The sequence below is a fragment of the Prenolepis imparis genome, unplaced genomic scaffold (assembly GCF_030444845.1).
Source record: "Prenolepis imparis isolate NDT839.2.m4 unplaced genomic scaffold, iyPreImpa1.0 SCAF_5, whole genome shotgun sequence".
Lineage (NCBI taxonomy): Eukaryota > Metazoa > Arthropoda > Insecta > Hymenoptera > Formicidae > Prenolepis > Prenolepis imparis.
Window position 1 is genome coordinate 10,526,210 of NW_028141163.1, and position 18,816 is coordinate 10,545,025.

An 18,816-nucleotide genomic window follows, 5' to 3' on the forward strand; every position below is an offset into this window, starting at 1 on the left:
ATGCATTTCTCTTAAAATGCAAAAAATAACTAAAAACAGATCTATTTTCTTTTATTGCTAGGAGATTAGAAATCTATACGGATTTAAAGAATTTTCAAAGGGAAATAAAGTATTAGCTCTAATGAGTTATGGTCACTCAATTAGATAATTCTCAATTTTTTTATCCGATTTAAACTACCTGACACAATAATTAAAATGAGATATATATTCTATCCTATTCGCCAATGATCAATAAAACTTCTTCCATTTTTTTTTTGATAAGGTTAATCACGCGTTTGCAATATCATCGAATTAAAGTATACGATGTCTACGGAATACAAAAACTGTTACCCCTAATGTTTCTTAACATCAAATAATGTACAACATTTACTGTATGAAGTATTTCATCATTTAGTTAAGTCTTATAGTATGGACAAGTATCCTTAGGCTAGTAGGCCCAAGGTCCGTGTTATAATTCATGTTGATCTCTGGAACGTGCGATTTGTGGCCACGGATGCAACTGAAGGTTCGACGATAAAATAATATAAAATAGGAAAAAGTTGAAAAATTAAAAAATTATTAATATCAATTATTAAAATTAACATGTCTGATATAGAAATTATTATGAATCGAGATCTGCAAAGTTGGCTTATTAGTCGAAATAAATGTAATGTCATAATGTTATTTTCATAATTTGCAATGATTGTAAAACCGTATAATTTCACATTGATTTGATATCACTAATGTAAAAGACTATATACATATATTAATCCTGAACATAGTTTCGAATAAAACTTAAATATAGTTAAATATAGTTAATCGTAAGTTTATATTACACTGTATATTCTGATTAATAAGTTATAGTTTAATAAGTCAAGTTTTTTATATAACTCTCTCTCTCTCTCTCTCTCTCTCTCTTCTGATTATATAGAAAAAAATGTTTCCAAATGTATCAAATTTCAGTTGTTGTCAATTTATTTTATTTAGTTATATTATTTTGTTATTTCATTTAGTTTTTCTTATTTGAATACCAGTTTTTTACTGTCGTTCTATCTTTTAAAAAAATTTTCAATTAAATTATAATTAAAATTAATCAACTGAATAAATTGATTTTGGCAAGTATTCTAGTATTCATGCAAGGATCGTGAAAAAAGAGGATGCAATTAATACATTTATAAAAGACGAAAAATAATGCCTTCTATAACATCCTCGTGGCCACAAACTTGACAGGCGATTAGCGCATATTTACGATATCTTCTATGGAGAGGCAAGATGAAACAATCACGTCGACAGAACGTGCGGAATTAATCGTTATATGCGTATACAAGGAGCAATATCTTTCAAGACGAACGACGTTTCGAACGGCGTCAGCCACCGGTTTTCTTTTTTCTACGATTTTACGAGTTTTCACAAATGAATGAAACAATTTCGGAGCGACTGGTATCTCAGTTTCAGGAGATCAATTATCACAATTAGTCCGTCTGACATGCATATATATACATATATGTGTGTGTGTGTCATTTTTATATCATAAAAAACAATATATAAGAAGTAATTTTTTAATAATCTTTTATAGCTATTTAAGTAATGATTTTGAAAACAATGTGAAATTTTCTCGCGACAAAGAGATACATGTGCTCATGTAAATGTTTCTATATGTACATGTTGCGCTTCTTTACTTCTTTCTCGTCGTAATACTATGAAAATATCATTTCAGCGAGGAATAATATAAGAGAGCTCTTTGCTCTTCGTACTTTAGTCGTGATTATCGAAGAAACGAACGACGCGCGTACTGCGAACGATTCAATTCTCCATTTTTTTTTTACACTTTTATAGTAATCTAGTAAGAATGGAAATGCAAAGGAGAAATGCCATACAGTGTTCTATCTATCGCGTAAAAATTGGAAAATAGAAAACTTATCATTGAGAATAAAAGATCTCTCAAACAAAAAAATTATTGAAATAGTTTAAATAAAGAAAATTATCAAAATAATTTAAATAAAAAGTTTACCTTATAATATATCTTATTATACAAAAAAAAATTATTTTTTGCAAAAATATTATATGTATATGTCTATGTAATATTCTTAATATTAATTTTGCTTAATTTCGTTATATTGAGACAGATTATTAATAAATATCCTCAATAGAAATATTTCGTTAAAATTATAATAAATTTATTGAAAATAAAAATAAACATGACTGAATAATTACTGAATCTATTTCAATATAGATCAGAATTTTCATAATAAAATATATATGCTATAAGTTTTGAGAAAAATTAGTAAATATTTTCGGAAACTAATGTGTGATAAACTTACTATAAAATATTTTTTTTTTCTTTTTTTTGCCTTAAATAAACACCATTCTTTGCAGAATTTTACTAAAAATTGTGTTATTTCTAAACATTATCTAACATTAAACATTTAACTAAAGTTTATTGAAATATTGATAAAAGCTGTTGATAAAATTATTAAATAATCTTCTAAAATTAAAAAGTGCAAAAATATATGGAACATTTTGAATTATAATGAATTTGTAATATATTATTCAAATAGAGATATTGAATTAATTGTTCAGAAATTGGACAGATAAATGACCGAATGAATGAATAAAAATTATCTACTATAATTATTTATTGTCTATTTAAGATGTAAAGTAGAATCTAATTTTCATATAAATAAAATTTAAAATTTTATAAACTAAAAAATTTATAATTATTTTATTATTTATTTAATGATATTGAATTAAGTGTCTGCAATTTCTCTATAGGTGTGTATGGGTTTTCACGTAATTTACTGAATACCTAAATACAATTTTATTGAAATTTACTATAAATAAATTCAATTTTAAATTAATTTTTCTGAGTTTTTATTGAAATTTTAATGAAATCGCAATAAAAATAGATAAATTTATTGAGATTTCAGTACTATTTCAGTATGATTTCATTATAATTTCTGCAAAATTATTTCCATCAGGGATGCCAAAATATTTGTAAATAAAAAAAAATATAAAATTACTAAGTAAAATCGACTAGAAAAAATTTAACCATTAAATAATTTAAAAACTCCACTTTTACGTTGATTATTATAATCAAATGTAATAGCTGAAAAATAACAAATTGTCTTTATAAACATTTTTATAATTTAATAACGATATATTTATCATGTTTTTACTTTCTTTAAATTATATATTCTTATTAATTAATAATACTAGTCAACCAATGTTCCAAATTAAGTAAATAATTTCGTCAATTTATGGATTGCTTTTACAAACCTTAATTAAAAGACTTAAACTTTAATTATGGAAATCGCTTTATCTTACAAGTGATAATACAAATAGAAAGTTAGCGTAAACGGTCTTTAAAAATTATAAATGGAAGTTCGGAGATCGTCCGAAGAACGCGCGACGCAAGTGAAAAACCCTATACGATTAACGATTAATGCCTTTTGTAATGACGCGATATAAAAGTCGCATCAAAAATGTATAAACGAATGAACCGATATGCTATAATAAAGTAAAGAGAGTCTTTTGCGTTGCGCGTTTGGACTATGCTTCGGAGTGTTGAATTGGTGGCGACGACGACGAGGACAGTAACGATGACGACGACGACGACAACGACGAAGATGATGATGACTCGATGTTGATAGTTGTGGAATACATACGTAATAAATACTCGCATCCGGATGCATGTGTAGTACAGACGTGAAACACTGAGTATACGAGGTTTTTACGTATATTTTCATTTCTTTTGTGGCTTCTCTTCTCGCTGTCATGTTATGAATTTTTCCACCTTTCGCTCTTGATCTTTGTGTGTTATTTCAGGTTATTTCGCGCCAAAAACAATTCCATTTTCGATGAATGTGAAAAGTTACACTTCTTATTTTTTTTACTTTTGATGGATAGAATTATCGTGATCCCCGTATCCTGAAGATACTCATAACGTATTCCTGTCGACGATGTGCAGGTGAAGAAAGAATGATAACGGGAGAAGAAACTGTATAATATCACACCCTTTACGCACGTTGATGGCGAGCGATAATTGCGAGGAGAAGATCACATCGATACGTCGTGGCGAGGTATTTAGAAAATGTATATGTGTGTATGTGTATATGTATGTATGTATGCAAACGTTAATACGTTTCGATTGTAGCTCGATGATTCCACGTCGAGCTGGGATGACAATAACGTGTCGTCATCGGCCAGTCGATCGATCCAAACGATTGATCCTTCATTCAGTCATTTCGTGGTATGTCTGCTGCTGTTATATTTTTTTTCTTTTAACTTCGAGAGCGGTAGTAGTAGAAAGTGACGGTAATAGTAGCAATAGTTAATGATAGTAGGTGGTCTACGGTGAGCGTAACGAGAGTCTTATTTTTACTCGATCGGATTATGCAATGTGAACACACAATGACGTAGTTGCGCGGTACGTGTTTGCGTATAGAAATATATTATATTATAGTCTTTTAGTTTCGATAAAAAAGTTCAGTTCCCTCCTCGATTGATTTACCCATCTCGAGGTGGCGCGCTTTCTTTCTCTCCCTCCCTTTCTCTCCCTCTCTCACTCTCTATCTAACTCTTATATTTTTTTCTTTAATATTTTTTATTTAAATCCTCCCTCTCTCTTTTCGCTCCCGACGTAATTACTTTCTATATCGTCCAATGTTCCATTTCGTTCCATTTCGTTTGAACGATTTCTCCTCCTTATTCGTCCTCCTTCGTTTGTACAACGCAACGAACACACATTTATATTATTTATATGTATATATATACTTTTATATATATATATTTATTATACATACACAAACAAAGCCTTTCCCCATTCGGTATTCGAGTTCTCTTTTTTCTCGTTGGGCTCTTTTCTTTCTGTTTTTTTTTCTATTCGTTTGTTGCTTGTAATCTGTTTGTTCGGTTTTTTTACCTTTTTGTGTGTATATATTTATAACATATGTATAGTATGTATATAGGTATTCAGCTTCGTTTAGCGTCACTTTGTTTATTTACTATCTTTGAATTGCTGAATTCAATAGGAAAGGAACGTAAAACATTTTACTCTCAAGTAGTAAAGCCGCCGCCGATTGTACCTGTAATTTAGGAAACAGACGAATTCTACTTAAACGAATTCATTTTATGATATTATGTTTTGTGCATGGAGCAAAAATAATTCAAATCAGGATGATTATTATGATGAGAATTAACCTTGAATAATAAATATTTTTTTAGACCTAATTAAAAATTGAATAATTTAAACTAATCTTATTTTGTCCAATTTTTACTTATAAATCTCTGTATAAAGGAATATTTGATATTAATTTATTATATAATTAACTAAAAAATCTTATCGTTTGCTTTAGAAATTTGTCCTACGTACGTCTACGACATACTTCTTTTAAACTTACTTCAGGCAATCTAATGAGAAGATCATGAAATCGACTTGGCTGCTGGGGCGCACTGTGTTCGACAAAACTTCGCAAACAACTCATGTATCGTTCTTGTATCTGTTCTAACTCCAGTGTACCTCCTCGTGCTAAGGGAGACAAACAAAATCAGATAAAATATGCAAAGATTCCGCCATCCGATATATTTAAAAAATTTGAGGGGGGCATTAAATTATTATAAATATAATTTATGGAATTTTTTTATTTTGACTTGATTTTCATTTCTTTATTAGATTAAATTAAATTAGATTAGATTTAATATATTGAATAATGATAATTTATTTAAAAGAATATATATACATATATAAAACTTAGATTTTTTTATATAATCAAAACAATTTAAATTAAAAATTACACATTTTATGCATGCGTATGCGAAGGTACTTTAGGAAAATATTTTAAACTTACATTTCGCATCTCCAATTGTAGCATCGGGAAGAAGGTACATTTGTATTATTATATAACGCTTATGTTACATAATCAAAAAAGTTAAACAATAGGATAATAATCAATGAAAAACTGCAAACCGACGACGTCAGTGAAAGTACCTACCTTGTGAGAGCATAGTGATTACTTTTAGACAGACATATTCCTCCATCCGTAGCCTCACTCGCCTGAACATTAGCGTGACGTACGTGATTTTTTCTACCATGAGCCCTACGTCTTGTCGCAATTGGTCCATGGTTATCGGTCGACCCATCATGCTGGTTAGGCACGTTTGCAACGTATACATGTTGTTCGTTACCTGATTGTGAAGAATGCAAAAACGAATTTAAATATATTCGTCATTTATTTCACAAATAAGTAAAATATATATTTGTGCGTTATCAAAAATATATGTAAAATTGAAACACATTAATGAATTAATAATGAAATTAAAAATTATATTTATTGTTACGATAAATTAAATTTACGATGTTAAGGAGTATTTAATCGTCAAAATATTTGTAATTGTATTACATTACTCAATAAAACTAAATTTATTATTGTGTAGAAATAAATGTGGCTGAGATTATCTTATTAAAAATTAAGTAGAAACTCTTAATATGTATGAGGAAAATTTTAAGTTTGTTTTGCAAATGTCTACATGTAAGATTATGAAACTATTGTTATAACTTCTACAAAATATGTGTGTGTGTTACAAAATAAAAATATTTATATTATGCTCATAATACACATAAATTACTGCAAAAGTAATTACTTCTTGCATAAAATCTGCATTCGTCCCATCAGTACCAACATTAGTTAACCCATGCTGACCGTGCATCGCTTGATAGGCAGAGGTGGTCAATACAAGAAGTTCATGCCACTTGTGAGTGAGCAACCTCGTATGAACTTCGACTGGTAGCTCAAGGTAAAACGGTAACCTTTTGGTCCACTGCACCAACTTGTACACTATGCTGTCTCCTATCTGACACAGCTTCTCACTTAAATCTGAATTATGGTCCAGCAGCTCGTCCAAGTTCTGTAACGCGAAAGATTCATGTATAATCTTGAAGCGCGAAGTTTTTGTTTATATGCATAATATTTTGTATACCTTTTTTTTAATTAAAAAATTTTTAAATAATAAATTGGTTCAAAAGAATTATTCTCATTAGTTGTTATTGTTTGAAGAAATAGATTAAGCTAACTAAATAGCATTTATTAATTACATTTGTAAATTATATATATGAAAAATATTCTTTTGTAGAAAAATATATATTGATGTTTATACGTTATCGTTTTAAAAATGAAAAATTATGTATATTTTTATTAAAGAAAGTAATAATGTTCACATACTCTCAATGTGGCGATATCTTGAAACTCGTCGCAGTCTATAAGGGTTTGGATCATAGTTAGGGTTGCATCCAGAGGAAAGACTCTATCCCTCGAACTGCTTACTGTATTATCTAGCCTTTGCCGTAAATGCACCACCTTAAATACATATATCGTTCGCATCATTAATACATAAAATACATTATAACTTTCAAATTATTCTATATTTTTATTCTATACGTTTTTCAGTACTGATTATCTGGATTGTTGATTAAATAATTTTTAGATATTCCATATATATTAATGTAACTCATTGCTTTTTATATTTATCAATCATATTATTATGTAACATCAGAGCTTTTGGTCGCGTCTACGCGACCCTGAAGATTTTTCGCGGTGCGAAAAAGTTATCCCAAGAAGACTCAAACAATAATTACGATTCTTAAAGCATTTTTCTTGTCGCAATCCGAGTTCGGCGGCCGCGCGCGTTAATCCAGCCGGTAAAGATTCAGCCTTTCACTGACCTTTCGGACCTCGAAACACTTCCTCGGGGTCGGGAGAGAGAACGAGATAAAGAGAAAGAGAAAAGGCCCAGCAACTCGGTTGACTTCGGGGAAAGCTGGTCGCTTTGTCGGATGTCTCGAAGATTCATGTATAAGCAACCATCGTGGAGAACCGTGGGATGCATTCGCAGTTGAAGGCTCAATATGAGGAAGAAACGAGAGTGATGCGGCGAAGATGAGAGAGGAGATATCCAGAAGGTGTTGGAGGAGAGGAAGCTCGAGAGACGAAGGAAGAGTGAGGTCACTGTCCCCCATGCAGACTTTCACGAGTTACGAAACCGTCAGAGAACTGCCCGTCCTTGGCACCGGCTGCCGCTGATTTTCTATTGTCCCTGTCTTCGTCGCCGATGTATCGTTCGCAGCGACGAACGACGTTTAACGCGTAACGATACTTCGTGCGATTATAATGAAGGGGTATAGCTGACGCTGTTAGTATCTGCTAATGTCCACTGCAACTGTAGCTTATTGATGTATCTCTACTAGATGCAGCAATTATGTAGGAATATGCTGTGTGCAAATTATAATTCTGTTTATGATTATTTCCATAGTAGGACGTTAATAAAATTGTAATAGTAAAATATTTTTTCGTAAAAGATTCTACTTCCGTATCTAATAATTGTATCAAAAAAATTTCTTAAGATTTAATGCTTGACATATCTATAATTTGATATCTATAACATATCTATAAACGTTGACATTTTTGCAAGATGTTCAACAGATATGTAATATGATCAATTTTAATGTCATTATATATATTTCACTCTCAATGTATAAATTGCATCACATATCTTGTAAATATATAGGTATAATAATTATGAAAAGATTATTTATATTTCTGTGTTAAGCTAGAAACTATAGAAACTACAATACATATACAATTAATATAAGTACTTTTTAATGTGTTTTTGTTTGTTAATTTATATTTATATATATATATATATATATATATATATATATACATACACACGTAAATATTGTGACATTTAAATGTTAAAATATTCTGTCTAAAGAGAGTAATTCAAATATACTTTAAATATAATGAGGAAATATCAATAAGAAAAATTTAAAGAAAATAATTCTGTCTAAAAAGTAGATTTATATAAAATATGCTTTCGCAAATGTACAAATTTACATATAAATAAAAATAATTTTATAGAGCATTTATTTACAGAATTTGTTTTCTGACGATAAAAATATAAATGTCAAAAATCTCTCAACGATATTATAATTTATATTGAAGTTAATTGACTGATCAAATAATTTATTTTCACGTTATTTTTATGGGCGAAAAAATCAAATATATCTCTCTTCTCGATGAAAGCAAACGCGTTGACTTTACAACTTTTTATCTTTCACAAAATTTCCACTTCGAAGATGTATGTAGTTGTCTTGCTGTGCATTTCACATATGATGATTCGACCGCGGCTCGAAAGTGACCTCTTTTTAATGGAGCACCGTAATAATCAACATTTATCCAGTTTTGGTGGCATCAATTTCACTTTTGGCAATGGCCTCTACCGGGCTATTTGAGTGATCGTGGCAATACTTTCGTTTACTCATCTGATCAGATGTAATATGCGCATAATTTTTCAATTTGTTTCACGATCGTTCCACTTGAAAAAATCGAGATACGAATCATTCAATGCATACAAATTCTGGTATATTAAGTACAATATAAAAAAATTATTCAATCCTTTGTAAACAATTTCATTTTCTGAAAATTATCCTCGTACATATTTCCAGTTTATATATCTGGTTTTCATATAATGTTAATGATTTTTTATCATGTTCTTATATCAAACATTTTTTTTGAAAAATTTTTGTAAATGTCACACATTTATCTAAAATTAATATAATATAAAAATATATAGAAACATTATTTTGCAAAAATGCATATAATTTTGCAAAATAGAAGTTTCGTATTATGTCAAGAAATACAGACAAACACAAAAAATTGTGTGGCATAATGACATCGACGACAATCGGTCGATTTTCGCACGTTCTATCTATCGGCTTTCGTAATGTGGGAAACCTTGAGGCTTGCGCAAACCGAGTCGTAAGAAAGTGAAATTGTGACGGGGAGTTCATTCATTCCAGAATCGGTGTGAAAGAAACCGATCAACACACAAGCCGAATTTGCTATTTGTCTCCGCGTAATTTTACTATTGTTCGACTATCGCATTAAAATCCCTTATGAACAAAGTGATGTAAACGCGAGAAATGCGCGTTTGGAGTCGATATGTATTGCGTAAATTAACTCTTTCCGTATGTGATTAATCGATACCAGTAAAATAAATCTATGGACATAATAATGACAGTTCGTATCGTGTCGACTTCATTTTTTCCGCATAATTTAAAGCAATAGCGGCGATAATTATGTACTTCATAATTTTAAGTCGAATATATCGTTATGTCATATCACGTATTTTTTAAATATTTTTTATTATGGAATGAAAAAACATTTCATCAACATTTACCTATATTTTTAAACACGTCAGTTTATTTTTTAAAAAGTTTAAATCATTAATAACAATAACTAATCTTTTCATAATTAGGGTCGCTATTTAGAAATCATAACGTTACGTTAAGTCAAAATTCATATCTTATATTTTTCGACAGTAAATTGTTCGCAGAAATGTTTGGTACCAAGTAGACCACAGCGTACAAATTTGTTTTATTTAATACATATAATTTATGTATGCGCAGTACAGGGTCCGCGGCAACAAAGTATCGATTTTTAATATTTTAAGGCAAGCTAAAAATTAATCGTTTACATATTTCAACAGTACATTATCTGCAGAATATTTTGGTACCAAATACAAACGGACGTACAAACTTTTTGATATAAGATACGTAAAACTAATATGCGACGTATGGGTTCCGCGATGACAAAATTTCGATTTTTAATATATTCAAAGCGAGCCAAAAATTAATCGTATATATATTTCAATAGTGTATTATTTACAGATTATTTGGGTACCATAAGCATACCAGCGTACGAACTTTTTGATCTAATATACGTAAAATGAATCCGCGCCGTATGGGGTCCGCGGTTAAAAAATTTTAATTTTCAATATTTTAAAACGAGCCAAAAATTAATCGTATATATATTTCAATAGTGTATTGTTTACAGATTATTTTGGTACCAAAAGCATACCAGCGTACAAACTTTTTGATCTAATATATGTAAAATGAATCCGCGCCGTATAGGGTCCGCGGTTAAAAAATTTTAATTTTCAATATTTTAAAACGAGCCAAAAATTAATCTTTCATATATTTTAACAGTATATTGTCTGCACATTATGATGGTACCATCAGCATACCAGCGTACAATCTTTTTGGTATAATACACGTAATATAATTGTGCGCCGTATGGGGTCAGCGGCTTAAAAATTTTTATTTTTAATATTTAGAAACGAGCCAAAAATTAATCTTTTATATATTTCAACAGTACATTATATGCACATTATGATGGTACCATAAGCATACCAGCCTACAAACTTTTTGGTATAATTCACGTAATATAATTGTGCGCCGTATGGGATCCGCGGCTAAAAATTTTAATTTTCAATATTTAGAAACGAGCCAAAAATTAATCTTTTATATATTTCAACAGTACATTATATGCACATTATGATGGTACCGTAAGCATACCAGCCTACAAACTTTTTGGTATAATATATGTAAAATGAATCCGCGCCGTATGGGGTCCGCGGTTAAAAAATTTTAATTTTCAATATTTTAAAACGAGCCAAAAATTAATCGTATATATATTTCAACAGCACATAGTTAGCAGATTATTATGGTACCGAGAGCACAGGAAGCTACAAACTTTTTGATATTAGTTACGTAAAATTAATATGCGACTTATGATTTCCGCGGTGACCAAATTTCGATTTTTAATATATTTAAAGCGCGCAAAAAATTAATCGTATATATATTTCAACAGTACATAATTAACAGACAATTCTGGTACCAAGAGCACAAGAGCCTACAACTTTTTTGATATAAAATGCGTAAAATTAATATGCGACGTATGGGGTCCGCGGTGACAAAATTTTGATTTTTAATATATTTAAAGCGCGCAAAAAATTAATCGTATATATATTTCAACAGTACATAATTAACAGACAATTCTGGTACCAAGAGCACAATAGCCTACAAACTTTTTGATATAAAATGCGTATAATTAATATACGACGTATGGGGTCCGCGGTGACAAAATTTCGATTTTTAATATATTTAAAGCGCGCCAAAAATTAATCATATATACATTTCAAAAGTACATGGTTAGCAGATAATTATGGTACCAAGAGCACAAGAGCCTACAAACTTTTTGATATAAAGTACGTAAAATTAATATGCGACGTATTGGGTCCGCGGTGACAAAATTTCGATTTTTAATAATTTAAAGCGCGCCAAAAATTAATCGATTATATATTTTGATACTACATTGTTTGCAGAATATTTTGGTAGCAAGGAGACACCAGTGTTCTAATTTTTTCATTTAATATACATTTTATAAATATGCGCCGCATAGTTTCCGTGGCGACCCAGTGTTGATTTTTAATATTTAAAGGCAATCCAAAAATTCATCGCTCCTATATTTTGATGGATTCTTGGCTCGTTTTAACATATTAAATGTTGACACAAAGGCCCACATTCTGGATCTTCTTTTATCGATGAAAGAATATCCAGAATATGGGCCTATGTCGCCGCGGACCCTATGCGGCGCATTCTTATATTATGTATATTTAATAAAATAATTTGTTTAAACACTGGTGTTTGCATGGTACCAAAATATTCTGCAATATATGATTTTGAGATATATAAATTAATATTCCGTTTAATAAAATTATCTTTCTCTCGGTAATAAATGTATATGTATATTTCTTTTTTTTCTTTATTTATTAAAACTACCTACTTCAATTTATTTGCGATTTATCTCTGTAATGTTATCTGCATATTTTCTTATGCGATATTAAGTGTAAGACCAGTGAGTTCGTACTAATTTAATTGGCGAGTACCGCGTACAATATATCATTATTTTGTTCCCAAAGTGCACTATGTAGAGAGCGAAGTACGACACATTCCGCGATGTTTGATCTATAAGATCTAAGATTTCTAGTGATAGTAACAGGTTCTTTATCGTCATATAGATTCGTAGATATCGATGATGCAACTCTGATTTCATCAAAGTGGTTCGATCTCTATTTTCTGACCTAAGCATATCGATTCCGAATGCGGATTGCAAGTATCACAATGCATATTTCGATCATAGTAAGTTTATATAATTCATAAGTAATAAAATATCTCTAGAAATAATTAACAATTTTTACAAATAGACAAAGAAAAACATAGCCAAAATACATAAGTAAAAGACTCATTTTTAATTTGATTTCAAGCGGACTTTACCTTAATACAGGATTTAAAACACAATTAACAAAAATATTTTTTTGAATTCTGAATATTCAGAAAAAAATTATGAAAAAGAGACGTTAAACTGTTAAAAAAAAAATAGTGGAGAATAATTGAAGACATTATTAGATCGAAAGTGGAACGAAAGATCATCATCATCACGACGAAGATTTTCAACCGATCTTGCATCGCAGCTGCTTCGAAAGTGAAAGCGAAGACGCCTGCGGCGCCTCAATTCTCATCTCAAAGCACCGGATTCCCTTGTTGGCGGTCGAGAAGTCGACTTTTGTTGACCCATGCTCGATTTCTAACTAGACCGATGCCGTATAAATCACGTAAATTAGACGACAAGCAACAAGCTCGTTTCGCGCGAACGTTAATCTATTTTGTATATCTATCGTGCGATAATCGTGCGATCGGAGTAATTTTTAGAAAGTTTTCGCGCGTATTTTACGCACATCACTAATAATAATAAGTGATAAGCATCTGGCGCGACCGAGATTAATCTGCATTACGTCGCTGACGACGAATATGTTCTTGCGTAATGCTCGAATAATTAGGGGAAATGGGTAAAAGTTATGACATCCGCGATGCACATCATGTCGCAATGCAACTAATTCTCTGTTTCGCGAGATATGCGGAAGCAGATGAGACGACAAATTCGCTTCGGCGAATCTTTCTCTCTCACCGAAGGCGAATTTGCACGGTTCAGCCTCGATGATCAACGATAAATCATTCGGAATAATGAATGCGTTGGGTGAATTTTTATTTAAATATACTATGGGAAATGTTTAGCAATTCTGCGTAAAATCGTGAGAACATTTATAGCTCCAATTCTAATGATAGATTAATCTGATTTTTCTCTTTTAAATTAAAATGTTGACATGTCGACATCATATATATGCGATTTGGAATTAACAATATTTCACAAAATAAGATTTTAACGAGCAATTTAATAATAAAGCCTTATTGTATATTTAAAACCAAATGGATCTCTCTCAATTTCTTTAGATACTTCGAGTTTTAAAAAATTGTTGACAGATATTTCATCACAAATATTAAAAGAAATTTTCTATATAAAATCTTTATACAGTGGAAAAGCCAATTATATATTCATCGTATGATTATAATTTTTCTTCTACTTCTGATGATCGATGATCATCAAAAATGCATCTATGCATTAAAATGCACACACAATCCCGCATATATTTTAATAAACTTTAAAATTAACTTTAGAATGATAAAGTCGAAGAATACTCACTTCGGAGGGATTGGTGAGTGCCGTCTTCAGGATCGTCCCGTTGACGAGGTGGCCCGAGTGCGCAGGATGGCTCGGATGACTTGGGGTCGGCGGCGAATTGAGAGGATCACCTGACGAGATTTTGTGATGATGAAGAAAGCTACCAGCCAACTGAGCATGCTGCTGCTGCTGCTGGCTGTGATGAGCGGCTGCTGCTGCGGCCATGTGCTTATCCAACATCGTCGTACCCATGGCACCCTTGGTGCCCACCAGGGATCCCGAGCCGTTTACACCACCAACATTACCGCCGCTCATGCCGCCACCAGCTTTGCTGCTCTTCTTGTGCTTCTTGTATTTCACCTATTTCACCAACAATCTTTTTTATTGATGGATTTACATTTATTCTTGACTTAATTATCGCCCAATTTATTATGCTCTTTATAAGGAAATCTCGAATTATATGGGAGTTTTTAATTTGCGGATTTTCTTGATCACTTTATGATTAATTACAAATAACCATTTACACGAATATATTTAAGCATCATTTTTTTAAAGAGAATATAAGAATGGAAAAATAATTTCTAATTAAGTAATAGAAACTACAATCTATAGAAAATAAATAAATATTAATGTATTTCTGTGAGAATTTTTATATTATTTTTTAATTATTTCAATTTTCTATAATTTATTCTTAATATTATTATTAAAAGTATAACAATATTATGTAATAAAGAAATCTGAGATTATACAATCACTTTTTTGCAAAAATACTCGTCAAGAATGAATAACTCGTAAATTTATTAGATACTTATCTTAATTATCTTAATTATATTTACACGGATTTTTGTGTAGTCATAAATTTTGCAGTATAAAATAATAAATATTAATACAATGACTATAATTTGGGACTATAACTTTGAGGGAATAATATATTATTGAAGAACTATTATTATATCAATAGGTTTTTCGTATATTCTTGTAGTTTTTCTTCGTACGGGAAAATGAATAAAATATTATCTATTTCATCTTTTCTTATTTTGTCGATTTATTTTTACATTGTTTGTCATTGTGTTAATATTTATTATTTTATGCTGCAAAATTTATGACTACACAAAAGTCCGTGTAAATATAATTAAGATAATTAAGATAATAAGTATCTGATAAATTTGCGAATTATTCACTACTGACGAATATTTTTGCAGAAAAGTGATTGTATAATCTCAGATTTCTTTATTACATAATATTGTTATACATTTAATAATTAAGATAGAAAATTGAAACAATTAAAATAATATAAAAATTCTCACAGAAATATATTAATATTTTCTTATTATATTTATTTCTTTTCTCTATATATTTATTTCTTTTTTATATAGATTTTAGTTTCTATTGCTTAATTAGAAATTATTTTTCCATTCTTATATGAATAATAATTAAGATAGAAAATTGAAACAATTAAAATAATATAAAAATTCTCACAGAAATATATTAATATTTTCTTATTATATTTATTTCTTTTCTCTATATATTTATTTCTTTTTTATATAGATTTTAGTTTCTATTGCTTAATTAGAAATTATTTTTCCATTCTTATATTCTCTTTAAAAAAATGATGCTTAAATATATCCGTGTAAATGATTATTTGTAATTATTGTAAAGTGATCAAGAAAATCCATACGGACTACTTGCATTAATAATAATTTTCTGCATTTGAGTAAAGAGAAATGTTAGCAAAAGAGAACATGAAAATTAATGGCGAAAAAATTAATGAATAATTAAATGACAATTTTTATTTAAAAAAATTTACAAATATAGCATTATTCATAGAATATATAAAACAGAAATTGAGCAGTTCACGTAGTAACCTAATCTAAAACCTTTTTATTGTTAAAATCTTAGTTTAGTGCATACCTTGTAAAGATTGTATACAGCACCGGAATTCCTTCCTCCAGGCATCCGGTCTTCTCGAACCGCTTGCAAAACCATACCCTGTTCGATGCACTTTTTGAATCGGCAGTATTGACATCTGTTCCTCTGTGCTTTCGTAATTTCGCAGCCTCCCTCCGCCACACACGTATACACTCGCCTATTTTGTACCGTTCTCTTGAAGAAGCCTTTGCACCTGCCAATCGAATAAATTCATCAAACTCTTTAATTTTATTAAAATTTTATCGCATTTTAATTCGTTCGAATTCGTTGTACATAATAAAGATATCAACGTTTGACGTTCGATAAAAGATTCAGCGGCAGAGAGCATCACGCGATTAAAGGTACAAATATTAATTATATCAATTCATTATTTTCTATCACGTTACCTTTAATATCTTATTTCTAGACGCTGAAAATGAGCGTGAAAGCGTCATTTCGGGAGCTAACGCCTTCTTCCCGTGTCGCGCGTAAACGCGTGAAGTGAACCGCGAGTCGCGATCACGTGATCAAAATTGCTTAGTACCGGTCAGTTCGGCAGCGAGTCGCCGGGGGACAGTCGGGGTCCGTTGCTGCTCATCGTTTCCGCGTCTTTTCGCGTATCCTGGGCGGATCCGCGTACAAAGATCGTCGAGGATATCGAACCCGACGACGGGCGACCGGTCGCGTGTCAATTTGACCGGCGATCGACACGTTAAGTACAAGTATTCGAGTCGCTCGCATTTCGGTCGAATCGACGCCTACGCTCCATTGTTTCGAAGGAGCCAGCGCGTACATATCTCGCATCGTTCGCTCCCCCGAGGCACGTCGCGAGTGATATTCGGCATCCGGGTTGCCGGGGAGCGTATTTCGGGATCGCCGGGAGGGATCGATCGAGCGGGATCGATCGATCTCGTGCTAAAATTTGCATAACGCCTTTGCGTCCGCCATGATTGATAACGGCGTCTTCTTCATCTCGGAAATCTTCTATCAGCCCAGAATGCATTGCGCGGCAAAAGTGATGAAACGAACATGGGTGCACTTATTTTTCGGTGCAATCGTTTCCAATTAACCTACTAGATCGCGCTAGTGGACACGCTATGATCGATATCGACCATGAAACGTCACAGCAATCATCGTTCGCGCCCTTCGAAGGAGGTTCGCCAATATAACCTACATGTTGCGGGATTTTCGCGAGTGTCGAGAGTGTCGAATGATTTATATATCAGATAATCGTATGTCAAGTAATGATACTCGGTCGCGATTACGATGCGGTTCTTTATACCGATGGACATTGATATTGTTTTGGATCTCTCTCTCCCTCTCGAAACATTGAAGTGTGTGAGTGGATAAAAAATCATCGAGAACATCGAGGAATATCGCAGATCGCACGTCATAATGGATTAATTGAAAGAGATTATTGCTGTTCAGAGTCTATTGAGATGTCTACGATCAGGTAGGATTGAGTGTCTCAATTTTTTAAAAATTATTTTATACATTTTTCGGAGCGTCATATGACTAATATAATGTGACAAAAATATCCTTCCTTAGACTTCGCAAATTCTCTTTCTTTCGTCTTGTCTCTCTTTCTTAGTTAATGTAAATAAAATATACAAAATTTAAAAAAAAATTATTTTCTGAAATATATATGAAGAGCAGAGAAAAATTTAGACGTGAAATAGACAATATTTATTTACAAAATTATGACATGAAAGACAATAAAAAATTATCATAGATTTGCGAAATGTGCGCTCTCTCTTTATTGAATATTTTTAAAAATCCAACAAAATTAAATAAAAGAAATCGAATCTTATTTTTGACTCATAAATCTCTTATCCTTCGTTATTCGTTATCGTGTATTTGATAAATTTATTATCTTTTTATCTATTTCGATAAATTTATCTTTTTTCTTACATCAGTTATATTTCGTTAATATGTATATATTAATAGAATATATTGTATTAATATTACACAAGTTATCGATAAAAGGATAATTCTTTAATTTAAAATTTAGATTATATTTTCAAACGATAGGATACGTTATATTTTATTTTTATATATTATATCTAATTATATTATACGTAGCATCTATATATTATATAATTTATATTTGAACATATATAAACATATTTTCAAACAGAATTAAAATAGGTCATATATTATTATGTACATCAGAAAGTAATTGATTAAATAATTATTCAATTAATATAACTGATAAATCAATAAATTGTAAAATGCATTCGGGAAAATGTTTAATCATTTGACTAATTGTAAGATTCGATTAAAAATGCAAAAATTAAATTATCTTTCGCTATTAGTAGAAATGTGGCGAAATATAATTTATAATAAAATTATACGAACTTTAAATATTTTTAAAAATAAAAAATAACCGATTAAAAAGTTTGATGTTTAAAAAAAATCTGACAAACAAAAAATAATTTATCTTGTACTTCTCGTTCGTCTTAAAAATCTATTTTTAAATTTCATTGAGAATCTGTTTTTAAGATTTTTCGGTTTC

At 30.6% G+C, this 18,816-nt stretch overlaps 2 protein-coding genes across 17 annotated transcripts in view; one reads left to right on the forward strand and one right to left on the reverse strand.

Annotated features, from left to right (window-relative positions):
- Positions 1-2,427: 2,427 nt before the first annotated feature.
- The window catches only part of Hr4 (nuclear hormone receptor 4), a 175,238-nt gene continuing 158,849 nt past the window's right edge, over positions 2,428-18,816 (reverse strand). For 10 of the 13 annotated variants that reach the window (XM_083037577.1, XM_083037574.1, XM_083037573.1 and 7 more), the window contains 7 exons: positions 16,305-16,515; positions 14,415-14,753; positions 7,197-7,331; positions 6,619-6,882; positions 5,970-6,162; positions 5,379-5,506; positions 2,430-5,063 (listed from right to left, as the gene is read on the reverse strand). In XM_083037577.1, the coding sequence (XP_082893703.1) occupies positions 4,983-5,063; positions 5,379-5,506; positions 5,970-6,162; positions 6,619-6,882; positions 7,197-7,331; positions 14,415-14,753; positions 16,305-16,515 (1,351 nt within the window). In that variant the 3' untranslated portion in view covers positions 2,430-4,982. Of the gene's footprint in view, positions 5,064-5,378; positions 5,507-5,969; positions 6,163-6,618; positions 6,883-7,196; positions 7,332-14,414; positions 14,754-16,304; positions 16,516-18,816 lie in introns of all 13 variants that reach the window. The other 3 variants (XM_083037571.1, XM_083037570.1, XM_083037582.1) reach the window with 2 other exon arrangements.
- The window catches only part of LOC145935871 (uncharacterized), a 271,196-nt gene continuing 269,242 nt past the window's right edge, over positions 16,863-18,816 (forward strand). For all 4 annotated transcript variants that reach the window (XR_014425293.1, XR_014425294.1, XR_014425295.1 and 1 more), the window contains exon 1: positions 16,863-17,754. The gene's annotated coding sequence lies outside the window, so the exon portion shown is untranslated. The remainder of the gene's footprint in view (positions 17,755-18,816) is intronic.